Here is a 17847-nt window from a genome sequence, read left to right on the forward strand (position 1 = left end):
GAAATGTGTTTACATGCTGGAGAACTTACTTGTTATTGCACAGAATTTTTTTTTTTTTTACTCTTTGGATTTGTGTTGTATTAACCATGAGCAGTCCCCTCCACCTCCCTCTCCCCTTCCCACCTCATTTTTAGAGGAAAATGATATGGGTATACAAGGAGAATTTGAAGTGGAGTGCAATCGTTGCTGAAGCTAATTTAGTGACTAAATTGACGAAACAGTAATTTTTGGTTCTAAAATATTTTGCCAAGAGTATTTCATAGTATGTACTTTATAGACACACAACCTTCATAATATTCCACTGTTAAGTACACCCATATGGATCTGATTTGCCCTTGGGGAACCGATCAGGTGTGACCTACTGCCAACTCTTACTATTGCTCATCCTCCACGCTCACTCAGGACTTGATTTATAAATCTATACTCAAAAACTCCATACCCCCAACCCCAAAAATCTTTATCAACAAATGAATTTTATTCCACTTTCATTTTCCATTAGTCTGCTTATCTTGTTCCTTTTCACCCTCTTTTCTCATATGACCCTTGCTTATCCACCTCTTGTCCAACCTTTCTTTCTCTTATTCTATCATTCAATCCAGCATATGGAGACATTCTGCAAGTTGCATCATCATGTGGGTGTGACTATGCCACTGATGCAATGATCCATGACAATGAACACACTGGATGATTTGCCATTCTGAACCCATTGAGGTCAATGTTTGAATCTGAATCTGAAGTTATCTTTCTCTGTCTGAACCATTATGAATGTATTGACCTCTCAATCCCCAATAACAGCAATTCCATGACATCCACGTGTCATCACCTTCAATGTTTTACCTACATTATTTGAAGCACTTGTTTCCTGAGCCACTGTTTCTAATTCTAATGACTTACCTTCCCCGGCCTCATTCTCAGTTGCTATTGGAGCTTCACCTCGTTCATGAAGCTGGCCAACTGGAGGAGGCCACGGCAAGTTTGTGATGGATTTTACATCCACTGATGGGGGGGGGGGGGTGTTTGGTGGGAGATAAAAGATATGAAGATAAAAGAGATTGAAGGTGATAGAATATAGAAACAGAATTGCTGGGTGAAAGGAAGTGGAATGAGTTAATGGAATACAAAAGGTACAACAGATATTTGATCAACTTTGAAATAATCACTAATGTGAATTTTGATGGTGGGTGCTGGGGGTGGGGGTGAGGAATAAAGAAGAAAGCAAAATAAAATAAGGTGGTAGAAATGATGAAAGGTAAATGTATTTAATATGAAAGATCTAGCAAATGGAAGTAGCATTAAAAATTGATGCATCCACTGCCTTCTACACAGATGAAAGAGAAAATCAGATGAAAGGGCATCAAGTAAATTAGTTTGCTTCCTTGGGTTTGCTCACCAAACTACATGCACTACCATTGACCTATCGATTCCCAATGCCTGTCGGCTATTTCACACAATTAAATGAAGATAAAACATTTGCAATGCATCAAAATTGAGACCTTGAAGGAAAAAAAAATAGAAACCAAGAAGTAGAATAAGATGAGTAAAATCAAAATAGGAGACACACAAGACTATCAAAAGGAAGAATATAAAAGCAAAATACCATGAAAGGCCTGTGAGATACGTCCACTTTTCCACTCCCATGGCTGATCGTATTCCTCTGGAGGACGTGGATCTTCACCTGGCAGCCGAGCTTGATGAGCCAGCAGGTTTCCACCTTCAGGAAAAATACCTGTGGTTGGGGTTTCCACTTGGAGAGCTGAAGTTGGCCGTCCTTCTGGCTGGGAGATAGCTGTTGCACCAACGCCACCAAATGCACCGATCCCTGACTCATACGGAGTGTCATATAGGTGCACGGGCTCTGGCTCTGCATTACAAGATATCAATATCAAAGTGATTATATATTTACAATTTAACCCAATAAATAATGCAATAAAATGTTAGATGATAAAATCGGAATTGGAGATCACAATTACAACCTTACCAATTCAACAACGAGGTTTCATGCAAGCATTAACACTTTGGTACATCAAGAATCCTCAACGTCATGGATTTCATAACTTCCAAGTCAATCGCAACATATCCAGGGAAAGGAGCACTCAACCTTTATTTGAGCAAATGTAACAAGCTCTTGCTCTTGTAAAATATACCAGATGATATTTAACTTATTTATGAGTGCAAGCAACCAGCCTAATTGCCAATCCAGAATGTGGCACACTGTGTGCTGATAAAGCATCAAGATGACAGTTTAGATTTGAATCCTCTCATGTTGAGAATCAAGCCCATAATAAATGAGCATGACAAACACACGCACTACCATTGACCTATCATACGAAACTTAATTTCACTCAGATTTAATTGTATAGTGAGGCCATATGTATATGTCAGATGCAAAAAGAGCAGAGAGTTTGACGCTTCCAATTCCGTTATTCCTATCTCCTCACACACCACACTACCATTTCCACAGCCAAAGCCACATTTATCCAGCAGACCTCGAAAAGGCTCCCCTATCTCTCCAGCAGCAGTCATGCCTTCTCGTCCATTTGGCCAAATGCATCTTCACCAACTGCTGTGAGTTATATTTTCTTACTCTGAACAACCCTGATGGCTCTCTCACCAGCTCTCCTAAATCCTAAGTATACACCTTTGCCTCAGTTTGCAGCCAACTATATTCTGGATGACTCCAATATAACTGCTATTCCTAAATGCAACTGTCATCAAATATTCCACTCGCAAAGTTCACTAGATCCAACTCTCCCTTGTCACCAACAAATCCGTTGGTGCAGATGGCATTCCTGCTGTTATCCTTAAATGCTGCACTCCCTTTCTTGCTCCAATTTTATCCAAGCTTTTCAACCTCTCCTACTTTACCAGTATTTATTCAAATTCCTGAAAGTACTCTAATGCATACCATGTCCCGAAGAAAGGCTACATGTCTGATCCCTCCAATTACCATCCAATTGCCTTGACCTCCAACATCTCCAAAGTCAAGAAGTCTCTCATCAAGAAACAACTTTTAACTCACCTCAAATCCTGTTCTTTCCTCAATGACCACCAACATGGCTTCTGCAAAGCCAGGTCCACTGATGGAAACCTGGCCTACTTTGCCATCTCTTGAGCGCTGAGAGAAATTATTCAGCTCTTGAGCATTTCAGAGAGAGAGAGTCGAGTTGGTGTGCTGAATATCAGCAAAGCATATGACAGTCTGGCACAAAGTACTCCTAGCAAAGCTCCTAATGTATAGTAGTGAGACTCAGATAATCTCCTGGTTTTCCAGCTTCCTCGCTGGGTGATCTATCTCTGATGGTGATGAATACCTGGATTGATGGTGCTGTCTTTGACCCCCCACCCCACATCAAATTATTTCTGGTGTCCCTCAAGGTTCTTTCACCTTGCCCCTCCTATTTATTTCATCAATGACCTCCTCACAGCTACTAACAACCCTGCCTAGTCCTTGACTGATGACTCAACACTTCACCACGGATCATCCGTTATGATCATCTCACGGAATTATCCGTGAGCGACGGCCTACAATTCCGGGAGTCTGGTGGGAGATAACATAACTTCCTCCACCTAGCGGTCGCTCTCGCCACCGGACCCCGGCCCATAACAATATATATATATATATATATATATATATATATATATATATATATATATATATATATATATATATATATATATATATATATATATATATATATATATATTGGGATCCGAGGGTCCTGAGTTCAAGCCCCGTTTCCACTGAATTAACACCAGGGGGTTGACTCAGCCTGTCAGCCTTCCGAGGTCGATGAAATGAGTACCAGTGTACTGGTCCCGGTGTATGCCCCAGTTGGAATAGGTGTACCATATCCCTGTGTGTCATAAGAGGCGACCAGGGATGGCATCAGGAAGGGCATCTAGCCAAAAAAAAAACAAAAAAAAAAAAAAAAAACATTGCTTCAAGAAGGGAACCATGATTGAATGGAGCCGCAAAAAAGCTAACCCCTGCTCAGCATGGAAAAATGGCTGTAAAAAGGCTAGTTTTTTTTGTTTGTTACGTGTGTGTGTGTGTGTGTGTGTGTGTGTGTGTGTGTGTGTGTGTGTGTGTGTGTGTGTGTGTGTGTGTGTGTGTGTGTGTGTGTGTGTGTGTGTGTGTGTGTGTGTGTGTGTGTGTGTGTGTGTGTATGTGCGTGCATGTGTGCGGGTGTGTGTGTGTAAGTATATATACACAAAGGTTAAATCTTGAAATTCAGGTCACATTAAAAGATTCTCGAACTTACGGCATGTGCGGAAATTAAATAAAGCCACGAACACTGGTGTCTCCAGGCATTTGTAAGCATTGCAAAGGATCCTGCAATTCATGGGTGTGATGATCAGGCATTCAATGATATGTGAGGAAAGTGAAAAAAAAACTTTATTGTTAAGATATCATTGCGGCCTGTCCATGCCAAGGCATTGTTGAGCAAGCCAAAAGAAATGGTGGCTTAAAACTCTTGCGAGCAGACAGATGGTGGCGAACCATCTTGGTAAGGCTTATTTTGGTTTTTAGTGATGAGCACCCCCTCAATTATCTTCAGAAAGTGTGTTTAAATTAACCCAAACACCCAATTTTCATTAATGAACCACTTTGGAGTTCCCTTAGTGTGCATGTAAAGTTTGGTGCCGCAAGGTTTCATGGTTTTGGAGTTATTGAGGAGACGGATGGGTAGACTGATGGATAGTTAATGCCTCGGGCATGATGCCTCCACAAACCCGGCTGAAGAGCATGCTATACAAGTTGCTGGTGCCTTCATTATTGCGCATGGTTCTTCCGAACTGAAGTCATTGAACAATATTGTTTTACCAAGCAGTCAGCTTAATTGCTCCACATAATTTGATGTGATTTTGATGTACCAAACATTTTACAGAGCGTTAGTGCTGCCGAAGAAATTTCTTGATTAATGATTACACTGGGTGGTAATTGCATTTGCCTTTCCAGCATTGTTTGTTCATGCTATGCTGAACATTAATCAAGGAAGCAGCACTTACCATTTTTAAAGTATTTTCTATGACTCAGCCAGATATTGAACCAATGACCTCCCAGACTCAGAACAGATGCTCTATACGCCAAAGAGTTTGGTTGCTCATTATAACAAATCTTTATTATGCAATGCAACCAAACCAGCACCCAATCAATTCAGAAAATTCATGATTTGAATCCAATAAATGAAAATGATGGTTACTTTTCTTTTCTCCAGTGAGGTGATACGAAAATATAAGAACACACTTCAGTTATAAAGCTCGTAGCAGGCCATCTAATCATTTGATATGACTTGAGAGTTATGAGTGGGCAGCGATGGGAAGCAGACCAGCCTTTGAACACAGCAAGTCATTTATTATGTGGTTACTGTGGCATGGCTTCCTGCAAAGGCATAAATTTCACAACTCCAAGCTCAGATGACTGGAGGTTTTTCATCAAAACTTCACTCACACAATTAAAGGTTAAGTAATTGATATTTATTCACATTTGTAATTTAATGACCATTAAAATTAGGTCAAGCTCGAGTAGTTGTTTCATTAATTACACCTGAAACATTTTACAGTTCAATATGATGGAATAAAGGACAGATTGGTATATATATATATATATATATATATATATATATATATATATATATATATATATATATATATATATATATATATATATATATATATATATATATATATAATTATATCAAGGGCCATTGCATTCTGTCTTTATCATCATTAACCAGTGTGAAAAGTGCGGTTAAGAAATTGGTTCACTTGCCTACCTGTCCATCCAAAAACATCAGTTTATGATGGAGGAAAAACGATTTAATTTGAATCAATTTCGAGACAAGATTTCATCATAACTCAACTCAATACTTTATCAATTCACTTCTTAGTAACTTTCGTCTACCCTTAATTAATAGACCAACTTGTCTCACGAGATCCTCAGCTACAGTAATTGATAATATATTAACTAATCAATATGAGTTACCAATAACCAGCGATGTGTTTTATTGTGATATAACTGATCATTTACCTGTGTTTGAACTTATACCAGCCATCTTATAGGTGTGGACACCAACACTTTCGCGTCATATAGACTCATTAACTCCACAAATTCTGATCTATTTAAGAAGGAGTTAGTAGAAACAAATTGCGAGCATATTCTGTCACTTGAGGATTCTAATGTAACTTAAAAGACATTTGAATTAAGATTATGAGACTTGTATGACAAATGTTTCCCAAGTTGTAATTCTAAAAACAAAACTGTTAAACTAAAACCCTGGATGACTGAGGGGTTGTTAAAATTGATCAAGTCCAAGATGAGGTTGTATAAAAAAAATTCCTTCATAAACCTTAAATTGATAAAGAATCCAAATTCAAACAATTTTGAAACAAGTTTAATCTGTTGATTAGACAAGTAAAATAAAATTACTATAAAGACAAGTTGTCTCATTACAATTCAAATATTAAAGGAACCTGGTCTTTAATTAATTAACCAAAAGAAACATGAAGATTCGAATATCATAATGAATTGTAATGGAGAAAAGACAACCAATAGTGAAAAAAATTCTGGTGCCTTCAATGAGATTTAGTGAAGTAAGTCCTGCACTAGATAGCTCAATTACACAAAGTCAAGTTGATTTTCACTGTTATTTGAATGACCCTTACTTGAATACTCTATATTTTACCCCACAACTGAAGTGAAAATCTGTAATATTGTTTGTTTATTCAAAAATAGAAAGGCCCCTGGTTTGGATGAGCTTAGTCCAAAAGTAATTAAATCAGTTATCATGCATATTAGCAAGCATTTATGTCATATTTTCAACTTATCTTTAAATAAAGGCATTTTCCCTGGCAAATTTAAACTTGCCAAGGTTACACTGGTTTTCAAAAGTGGAGACAAAGGAGAACTGTCAAATTACAGGCCCATTTCAGTTCTTCCAATCTTTTCCGAAATGCTGGAGAGAATTGTTTCTCGACAGCTATTCAAATGTCTCGACAAACATAATATTATTTCCCAGTCACGATATGGATTTTGTAAAGGTTACTCAACATCTTTGGCATCAATTGATCTTACCAACAGCATAACTGATGCATTTCAAAATAATTCTCATGCGTAGGTATTTTTTTGACTTATCTAAAGCTTTTGACATGATTAACCATCAAATATTGTGATCCAAGTTATATTGTTATGGAATCAGGGGTGTTGCACATAACTAGATTTCTCGTAACCTTAGCAATCATTCTCAGTGTACCAGCAAAAATACTCTTTATCAGAATTTAAGCAAGTTACCTATGGTGTTCCCCACACCTGGTGTTGGCGCAGTGGTTAGGGCAGCGGCTTGGGATCCAAAAGGTCCTGAGTTCAAGCCCCGTTGGGCCACTGAATTAATACACCAGGGGGTTGACTCAGCCTGTCATCCTTCCGAGGTCAGCGAAATGAGTACCAGTGTACTGGGCCGGTGTATACCACGGTTAAATAGGTGTACCATATCCCTGTGTCGTAAGAGGCGACCAGGGTTGTGTCAGGAAGGGCATCCGGCGTAAAACATGTGGCAAATCACTATGCGGATCATACGGATGATCCGCTGTGGCGACCCCGAACGGGAGCAGCCGAAAGAAGAAGAAGAAGAAGACCTATGGTGTTCCCCAAGCATCTTTACTTGGTCGATTATTGTTTGTTACTTGGCGGGGAAAATTTTTTTTGCCAAGTATGTTGGTCTGTAGCGGATTTTTGTCCACAATTTTCAAGAAATCATTATGAATTTTTTTTGTGTGTTTGTGACTGGTCAAGCACAGCAACATTTAATTTTGGTGAAGATCCACATCCGTATCTGGATACGAGAATTATTTAATTTTTAACTGATTCGTCACTGTTGAAAGAGGCGCTAAACCATTGACGATAAACCAACATTGAGAAATAGGGTCAAAACGATATCTAGCACAATATCTCAAAAGGTTATGGATGGATTCCGCAGAAACTTTGTGGACAGGTTAGGTGTGTGAAAAGGACTAAATGATTCAATTTGGGTGAAGATTTGAATCCGGATCTAGATACGAGAATTTTTTTAAGTGATTCTTCACCATTGAGAGATGGGGACAAAAACTAGGTAAAGCATGATATCTCTAAAAGTTGTGGGCGACTTGTGACAAAGCGAGGTTGAAGAGTTGGTTAGGCCACAAGAACAAGCTAATTAGATTTTGGTTAAGGTCCGGATTCAGATCCGACCCATCAATGGGATACTAAATTTAAACTGTTCAGCCTGGTGGAGGTATGCGCTCTTCCGAGTGCCGTTCCGTTTCACCAAGTGTCATTGAGTGAGTTTTCATTTTGTATGTTAACAAAATTCATAAATGTACTGAATTACTTTCTTTTCTCTTCTATGCTGATGACAAATATTCTGTATTGTGACAAAAATTTTGTTTCTTTATTTAATGTTGTAAATGAGAACCTCTTCAAAGTATGTGCATGGTTTAAAACTAATCAGTTGTCTGTTAACTCAAACAAATGTAATTATATTGTCTTTCTTATAAATAAAAAAATTAATTATGTCCTGATTAATATCCATATTAATTGCTAATATCTGCTGCTGCTAATATCCATATTAATTCCCATTCAGTTTTGAGAGTTGAAAAGACCTAGTTTCTTGGGTTATACATCGATTCTAAACTTTCTTGGAAATATTGTAGTCAGGAAATTACAAATAAAGTCGCAAAAAATATTGTTATAATCTATAGATTGAATCATTTGCTCCCAAATACAATACTTAGATTGCTTTATTGTTCACTTGTACTTCCATATCTGTTATATTGTAATCTAGTATTGGAAAATACATTTCAATCACATCTACATAAATTGGTAAAATTGCAAAAAAAATAGCGTTTGAATCATAGCTACCAAACATTAAAGAACTCGTACAAAACCATTATTTCATCATTTACATTTTCTGAAATTGTGCGATGTCACATCCCATCAGCAAAATATTTTCATGTATAAATGCATTAAGACTACTTCCTTCTAAATTTTGTGGTTTTTTTAATTTAAATATTAAACTCAAAAGTGTGATACCAGATTTGCCACTGCTATACATTTTCCGAAACATAGAACCCTTGCTTTTCAACATAATATTCGTTTCTCTGGTCATAAACTATGGAATGAATTGCCGGATTCTATTTTTTAAATCTCCGTCTTTGAACAATTTCTCATTAAAACTTAAGCAATATTTTCTCTCACGATATTGTCCATAGGTTATTTAAGAAATCGATTGATTTTTTACGCTGGAGCTTTGCATTGATTTATTGATCAACTCTTTCATCCTGTGGAATTGTTTGTCCATGATTCCCCCCCCCCCCCCAATCATTTATACCATGGTTCATTTACACATTTGATAAGATTACACATAATCAATAATGTAGTTTGATATGATTTCATTGTTTGTTTTTTTCCGAATTTTATCTGTATTTGTAAGGACTTTCCCATGACAAGCTTGTCTTTTGGAGTGTAGCCTCCTTCAGGTACTTAAATGTTTTCTTTTTCGTACCTGTTGTTTTTCTTGAAGGAAATAAATGTTGTTTTGATTGATTGATTGATTGTTATATTTTGAACACTATTAAAGGTTCAAGAAGTCAGAAATAAACATACAAGTTTATGCAAACAACACGATAACCAAACATGCAGGCACGAGGCTGCGGGCCATAACAGAGCACACCGACTCCTCTTTTACTGACACGGAAATGGTTACATAATACGTCATGCATAATAACAAGGAGTGTTTACATTTTCCAACATCTCCCCTTCCCTTCCCTTCAAACAGACGACACATGGAGGAGGTTTACATGAGGTAACAGTCACCCCAAATTGATCAGTATGAGTACTTACTCTATAAGAAGTGTCAATAAAACATATGTTGGGTAACAAGAACACAAGCAAAATATGAAGCAAGAGTTCAGGCATAACGAATTATAGATAAAGTCGTGTAGGTACCCAGCATTTGCATGGGCTGAGACAGAGTGGTCTCAGACTGCACACTTGTTTTAGCAATTAGCTTTCAAAATTTCATCGCTGGTCTGTGTGCACCTCTTCCAGAATCCCATGCTGACATACAAATCCTTCCAGGAAGACCTGTGCTACAACCCCAACTCCTTGGTTGGGGAGCTTATCGGCCTCCGGCTATTTAGTAAAATAGTCCATGACCACAAGGATGTGTTTGGTACATTGGCAGGTGTGCAGTAGCGTTCATATAATGTCCACAGCCACCTGCTCAGGGAGGGCCCTCATCCTCCGTGCCCATCTCTTTTAAGCAGTACATGTTTCGTATGTTCGACACCAGTCCTGTATATCATGCCCCATATTAACCCAATAGAACAGCCAGCGAACCCGAGATGAAGTCTTTGTCCTGCCCAAATGTTCACCAAGGCAGGTACTGGGCACCTGTTGTAAAATTGTCATTTTGAATTTGTCTGGGACTATTACCAGCCAGGAAGTTCTCTCAGAGGGAATTTCCATGCACTTGCGATACAAGATGGTGTCTTTCAATTAAAAGGTCTTCCACTGAACCCAGTTTGTCTTTGTTCACATTCCGTGGGAGGTGACTTTCTCCCCACTGGGTCTTTTACCTGCCCGGACCCACTCGTACACCAGTCCCAGTGCGGGATTGTAGCCCTCACTGTCCATCTCGGAGCATTGAGCAACATATGGACAAAGAAAACACCGGTTCCTCCATGCCAACGTTCCACATTCCTCATCCGCAGTTAGTAGCAAAACTGGCTATATCACCCGGGCTGCACAGACTAGGTTCTTATGGATGGGGTCTGCCAATTTGTCCCTGTCCTCATGCCTCGCAGAGAATTTACAGTTTTCCCAGACAAGGGCATCAAAGCAAGTGCGTCTGCATTCCCATGACCCTTCCCGGCTCTATGGGCCACATTAAAAATCATACTGCTGCAATGTCTCCAACCACCCTGCAATCTGGCCCTCAGGTTCCTTGAACCATAAGAGTCATTGCAAGGAGGAATGGTCTGTTCTCACCAAACATTTCCACCCATACAAGTACAGGTTGGAAATGACTTGGAGCAGACAGCATGGCCAATAATTCTTTGCAAGTAATGCAATAATTTCGCTCAGGCCTACTCATGGCTCGAATGTAATACACGATCACTCTTCCCATGCCCCCTGTGTCTGAGACAAGACTGCACCCAATCCTTCCTGGCTTGCATCGGTGTCCAGAGTAAAGGTCACATTATTGGTGGGGTAAGCTAAAACAGGTGCGGATGTCAAACACCCCTTTAATTTTGAGGAAGGCATTGTTGCACTCCCGTGTCCAATTGAACCTTGCCCCCTTCTCTATAAGCCAGTGAAGGGGCCTGGCTAGCTCCACAAATTTTGCCACAAAATGCCAATAATATAAGCAATGTCCCAAAAAACCCTGCACCTCCAATGTTTTGAGGTGCCGCCACTCCTATACCACCATGATTTAACCTGAGTCCGTTTTCACCCCCTCAAAACCCATGACTGAGATAGACCACCTCTTTTGCGAACAAAATGCATTTTTCCAGACTCTATTTCAAACCTGCCTGTCTAAGGTGCCCAAACACCTGGTCCAAATTGGTTATAGTTTGGTCAAATGTTTTAGCATGCACCAAGACATCATCCAAGTACACCAGGCATGACTACCATGGCATGCCACTTATTACACGCTCCATCAATCTCTCAAATGTGGCAGGGGTGATACACAAATCAAACGGCATTACAGTGAACTGATACAGTCCCTCACCTATGGAAAATGCCATTTTCTCCTTCCCTACCTTATCCTCCATTTCCACCAGCCAATACTAACTATTGAGGTCCAAAGTTGAGAACCAATGGTCAAAATTGGTCTTCCGGTTCTGGTTTTGCAGCAACGGCAGGTTTCTCTCAGGGGTCTCTGCCGACTTTCTCAAAGCTAAGTTTCCGGTAGATTTTTGTCCCGTTTTAACTGTTTATTTTCTCACCTACATGTTACTGTGTGTTCTGAGTTCGGTTTCGTTTCAAAAAAATCGTGCTATTTTGTGAGTTTTCGTTGACATTGTCTTCGCGGGTTCCTTGAGGCCAACCCATCCTTCCCCTCTAGGTGTACGATCGTTTTTATTTGTATTCTCTCCCTATTACCTTAAATTCCTATTTTCCCCACTTTCCCAACACCCCCACCCTCCCAACGAAACACTGTTTCTTGTCTAAAATTCAAAAGAAAAAAAAACTACTTTTCTCCCTGCATACCCCCCGAGTCCCGATCCTTCTTTTTCTTCCTCCCGATCCTTCTTCTTCATCCTCTTTCAGGTGGCACACCATCTTTATTCTACTTGAGATGACCCACTCTCGCCATTACCTTCACGATTTCTTCCTACAACCTTCCATTCCCGAATCTTACCTAATCCTCAAAAATCCATCAAAAAAATAATAATTTTTCTTGTATCCTTTCTATCAAAACCCTCCTGTAACCACGTGTCTCTCTCTATCCTCTTCCTGATACTTTTCATCGACCCATCAGCCTCACTCTGCGTTTACCGTTCCAAATTCACCATACACCTCCACGATTTTACTTAAACCTTCCCTTTTCCGAATGTTACGCAATCCTTATTTAAAATAAATTAATTCACTTTTGACTATACACCTCCCATAGCCACCTGCTTCCCCTGTAACCACATGATCTGTTTCCACCCCCTGTGTTTACCGACCCAAATTCCCCATTCACCTCACAATTTTTTCTCCAAACTTTCCATTTTCGATGAAAACTCTCTCAAAATTTAATAATAATAATAATAATTAAAACGATCTCTTATAATGCTTCATCTTCCTCTATCACACGTGTGGTACTCTTTAATGCATCATAATGCACTACTCTTTGACTATTTAAACAGACTTCTCTCAATTCGACCTTTCCTTCATACCTTGCCTAACAAATCCAACTGTTACAGCGTTTCTTCTCTCCATTCTCTGAATTCACTTTGTTGCATCGAGAGTGTACTAGGTGCAGTGGGACGCAAGAAGCACGCGCGCCAGCATCAACTCCACTTTATTGGGCGACCAGAAGTACACTCCTGCCACCCCTAGCGGGCGAGGCATGATATACGAAAACCCAACCACGTGACACAGCACACTCCTCCCCTCGTAAAAATGACCCGTCACACGATGAAAGGACAATCACAACATGACCACCTGAAACCCATCAACACTCATAATCCTCCAAGTACCGCGGCCGCACCCTGACCCACCTCGGACGGGCAGCGCCGCCAGACAGTCCAGGCTCAGACGCCTCCCGGCTCGGTCGAGGTGACACCCTCGCCGGACTCGCACCTTCCGCCACCCCAACCACCCCCGACCGCCCAGCCTGCCCGACGTCCCCGGGTAGGACGGCATCAGGCGAAGACCCCTTGGGCGTCGGCCCAACCAGCCCCGGCGATACAACGTCAGGTGCCGGCGACATCACCGGTGGGGGTCCCGCATCGTTCGGCTCGGGGAGGTGTGGGGGGGGTGACGCTGAATAGCGATCATGCATCTGGTCCACGTGCCGCTTCCACACATCCCCACCATCAGTCCGCACCATGCAATTCGCCGGCCCCAGCACCACAGAGACCACCACCGGCACCCATTTGGAACCGTGGAAATAATCGCACAACATTACCCGTTGTCCCACATCAAAGCCGCGCAGCCACGTCGGATGCGACATCGCCCCACTCCCCGACCCTCCAGGTCGCAGCAAATCCAGTCTGGATCGCAATGCCCGTCCATAGAGACGAATGGCAGGCGAATCACCCGTGACAGGATGAACTGCGTTCCTGTAATGGAGCAAAAAGACATCGACCACCGTCTGCACAGGTGCAACACCCCCCCTGCGCAAAGCCCACTTCAACATCTTGACAAACGACTCAGCTTGGCCATTCATCTCAGGATGATACGGTGCGGACCTTAGATGTCGAATACCATTTTGACGCATAAACTCATCAAATACACCCGCCATGAACTGCGGACCGTTATCAGAGACCAGAATCTCAGGTAATCCTTTATTAGCAAAGATCGTCCGCAGTTTTCCTACTGTAATGTTTGCTGATGTATGCTGCATTACTACAACCTCCGGCCATTTAGAGAATGCATCGATCACAATCAAAAACATTTTGCCATTAACCGGTCCCGCAAAATCGACATGGACCCTCTGCCAAGCTCGGTCTGGTGCAGGCCATAGACCCGAGGCTCGACGCGGGTTATCAGCATCTGTCTGGCACGTGGCGCAACGCTTAACCAACTGCTCAATGTCTTTGTCCAACCCCGGCCACCACAACAGGCTACGAGCAAGACTCTTGGTCTTCACGATGCCAAGGTGACTGACATGCAGTTCTTCCAAACACCGCTGCCTGAACCTCGGTGGAATCACCGTCATTCCCCACATTACGCACCGTTGGACCAACGACAGCTCCGATGCGCGTGACGTGAAAGGTTGAAATGCCGGTGTCGAAGGCAGATCGCTCCAATTCCCTGTAGAAATCGCCTGGACGACACGGGCAAGCACCGGATCACGAGCCGATTCCACCGCGACCTGCCTGGCCGTGACCGGCCCGCTTTGGACCTGGCCCAGCACGAACACATCGACCCGGTTGGCCAACTCAGACGCAGCTGGACCCTCCGCACACGGCAAGCGTGAGAGCCCGTCGCAGTTAGCATGCTTCTCAGTGCTTCGGAACTGAATATCATAATCGTAAGCACCCAGAAACAGACACCACCGCTGTATTCGCGCGGCCGCTACCACCGGCACCCCGCGCTCGGGTCTCAGGATGAATTGAAGCGGTTTGTGATCCGTCTGCAAAGTGAAATGCCGCCCCAGCAGGTATTGATGAAACCTCCGCACACCCCAGACGAGGCTGAGAGCCTCACGCTCAATCTGGGCATATCCGCGCTCTGCTGTGGACAGGTTCCGGGATGCAAAACAAACAGGCCGCTCGGAACCATCGTCCATCCTGTGGGAGAGCACTGCCCCGATGCCATATGCAGAGCTGTCGCATGCTAATAGGAGCGGACGCGCAGGCTCGTAGTGCACGAGGACCGTATCCTCTGTAAGCCGCCGCTTGACGCGGTCGAACGACGCCTCGTGTGCAGGCCCCCCAAGCCCAGCGCTCGTCCTTCCTGAGCAACCGTGTTAACGGCACAAGTTGTGAGCTGAGCCCTCGCACGAACCTTTGGTAATACTGGGCCATACCAATGAACGAGCGCAGCTGCGTCTTGTCGCGAGGCGGTGGCATGTGCTGAATTGCCTCCACCTTCCGAGGACCTTTTAACAGCCCCTCCGGCGTGATGATGTGCCAGAGGTATTCCAAGCGCTGCTTGAAGAACGTGCACTTGTCCCTGCTCAAGCGCAGGCCGCACGCTTCGAGCTTCGTCAGCACTTGGGCAATGTTCGCAAGATGCTCGTCCGCCGTTTTCCCCGCAATGAGCACATCGTCCAGGTAGGTCTGAGCGGGCAGGCCAATGCAAACCTGATCCATGGCTTTCTGCCACAAAGCTGGGGCCGAAGCAATCCCAAAACAGAGTCGGGTATATCGATAGAGTCCTTGACACGTGTTGATTGTCAAAAGCTCGCTACTCCCAGGATCCATCGGCAGGTGAAAATATGCATCACGCAGGTCTAGCTTCGTGAAGTATTGACTCCCCGCCAATCGCGCATATATTTCATCGATTGACGGCAGTGGATATTGCTCCACGCTGAGCCCCGGGTTAACCGTGGATTTGAAGTCCCCGCACAATCGGATGTCTCCATTCCGTTTCAGCACCATGACAACCGGGGTGGCCCAATCTGAGCACGACACCCGTTCGATCACTCCACAGGCCTCCAGCCTATCCAGTTCACCCTTGACCTTGTCCCGCAGGGCATACGGCACTGGACGCGGTTTACAAAACCGAGGAACCACCCCCTCCTTCAAGAAGAGCTTTGCCTCCATGCCCTCGAGTTTCCCAAGGTCGTTGCTAAACAACCCTTGATGTCTTTGAAGAATCTCCTCCAACTGATCCTCCCACTGGCTCGGCATGGGTTGCACAAGGTGAACTGCGGCCCAGTCTAGCCTGATGCGGCCAGCCAATCTCGGCCGAGGAGAGACGGCCCCCTCCCCCGCACGACATACACCCGAAGCGTGGCGACCTGGCCTTGGTACCGCACAGACACGTCTGCCATCCCGACTGGCGTTATCTTCTCGTGGATGTACGTGAACAGCGTGAGGTTTGACCTGATAAGCTTCAGGCCGTTGAGTCTACGCGCGGTCTGCTCGCCGATGAGCGACACCGCTGCTCCCGTATCGACCTGGAACGTGATCGGCGTTTTGTTCACTTCGACTTCCACCGTCATCGGGCGCGCCACCGCCGGGCCAATTGAAAACAGGTCCATCACCGGCCGCTGGTTCCGCCCCGAGTCGCCTCGCACATCGCCGTCCATGACCTTAACGGCGGCCGGCGCCCCACGGCACACACGCGCCAAATGACCCACCTTGTGACAATTCAAACACACGTTGCCTTTATACGGGCATGCACGGCGCAGGTGTCGACCTCCACATCCCAAGCATGTCCGCAGGGTCACCCCGCCACACGCGCAGCTACGTCCGACCCGCATCGATGGTCGTGCGCGCGTCCCGGGGTGCTCGCGACCCCGCGATGCCGGTGATGGCCCGAACATCTCCGCGAGTCTGCTCGACCGCTGTAGCCGTGCTGACTGCCAAGTCGAATGTAATGGCTTCACCCTTCAGCCGTAAAACCGCTGAAACCATCTTCGCATCTCGTAAACCAGCAATAAAACGATCTCTGAGCCGAGCTGGACGCTCCCCCGCCGTGAACTTGCAGGCCACGGAAGAATGCTTAATCCGCGCCACGAAATCAGCGACGCGTTCCTCTGCTCCTTTCGAGAGGCGATCGAACTGGAATCGAGCGAGCTGTAATGACTTCTCCGGCGCCATGTGTGCTTTCATTTTCTCCACAATGTCCCGAAACGACAGCTCGTCATCCCGGGGCCTGTTCGGAGCCACCAAATCACTCAGTAGTCGATAATGCTCCGCCGAAAGCGAAGCGAGCAGGATCGACTTTTGTTTGCTCTCGTCGACCACATCGTTCGCGTGGAAATAGCATTCCAATTGCTCCGAAAACAATTCGAAGTCGTCTCCGATGAAAACGGGCACAAGTCCGTATTCAACCATCCTCGTCAGCCAACTAGAGTGTACGAGGTGCAGTGGGACACGAGAAGCACGCGCGCCAGCATCAACTCCGCTTTATTGCGCGACCAGAAGTACACTCCTGCCACCCCTGGCGGGCGAGGCATGATATACGAAAACCCAACCACGTGACACAGCACAGCATCCATCAAGAAATGTATTTAATCGCATCTCTGACCTAAAAATAAAAACAATTTGCTGTGAATGTTCGCTTTCCATAAACCATTCTTTTTTTTCCAACTTCAGTGCCAACTCACCCCACTCACCCCTCCCTCTGAAAGCAATCATCACACTATTCTCCCTCCAAACTTTCCTCTCACCTTTCTCAAAAACTTCCGTCACCTTTCTCCCTCAACTCTCCCTTCTCAAAGTTGCCCCCCCCCTCACAGCCACAAAGCTGCCTCCTTCCCCTGCTCTCTCACCTCCATCTCATCACTCCACCTCCTCAAATCCTCAACTGCCTTCTGCCCCCTCTCTCCCCCCACCTCTCCCCCAGCACCACAGAGCCTTTTCTCCTCATCATCCAGCGCCCTCCCCAAGCTATTCTGCAATCCCCCACACTCCTTCAACAACTCTCCTTACATCCCCCCCCAACCCTCCTCCCTTGTCCTACCCTCCCCTCACCTCCCA

The 17847-nt window shown here is 44.1% G+C and overlaps 1 protein-coding gene across 2 annotated transcripts in view; it reads right to left on the reverse strand.

Annotated features, from left to right (window-relative positions):
- LOC147016772 (SH2 domain-containing adapter protein D-like) overlaps positions 1-17847 on the reverse strand; it is a 77320-nt gene that overhangs the window by 5585 nt on the left and 53888 nt on the right. For both annotated transcript variants that reach the window (XM_085845750.1, XM_085845749.1), the window contains exons 4-5: positions 1598-1861; positions 895-996 (exon numbers count right to left, since the gene is read on the reverse strand). In XM_085845750.1, coding sequence (XP_085701876.1) covers positions 895-996; positions 1598-1861 — 366 coding nt within the window. The remainder of the gene's footprint in view (positions 1-894; positions 997-1597; positions 1862-17847) is intronic.

This window comes from Eptatretus burgeri, chromosome 11, assembly GCF_056783735.1.
Source record: "Eptatretus burgeri isolate ZD-2024b chromosome 11, Ebu_testis_v1, whole genome shotgun sequence".
Lineage (NCBI taxonomy): Eukaryota > Metazoa > Chordata > Myxini > Myxiniformes > Myxinidae > Eptatretus > Eptatretus burgeri.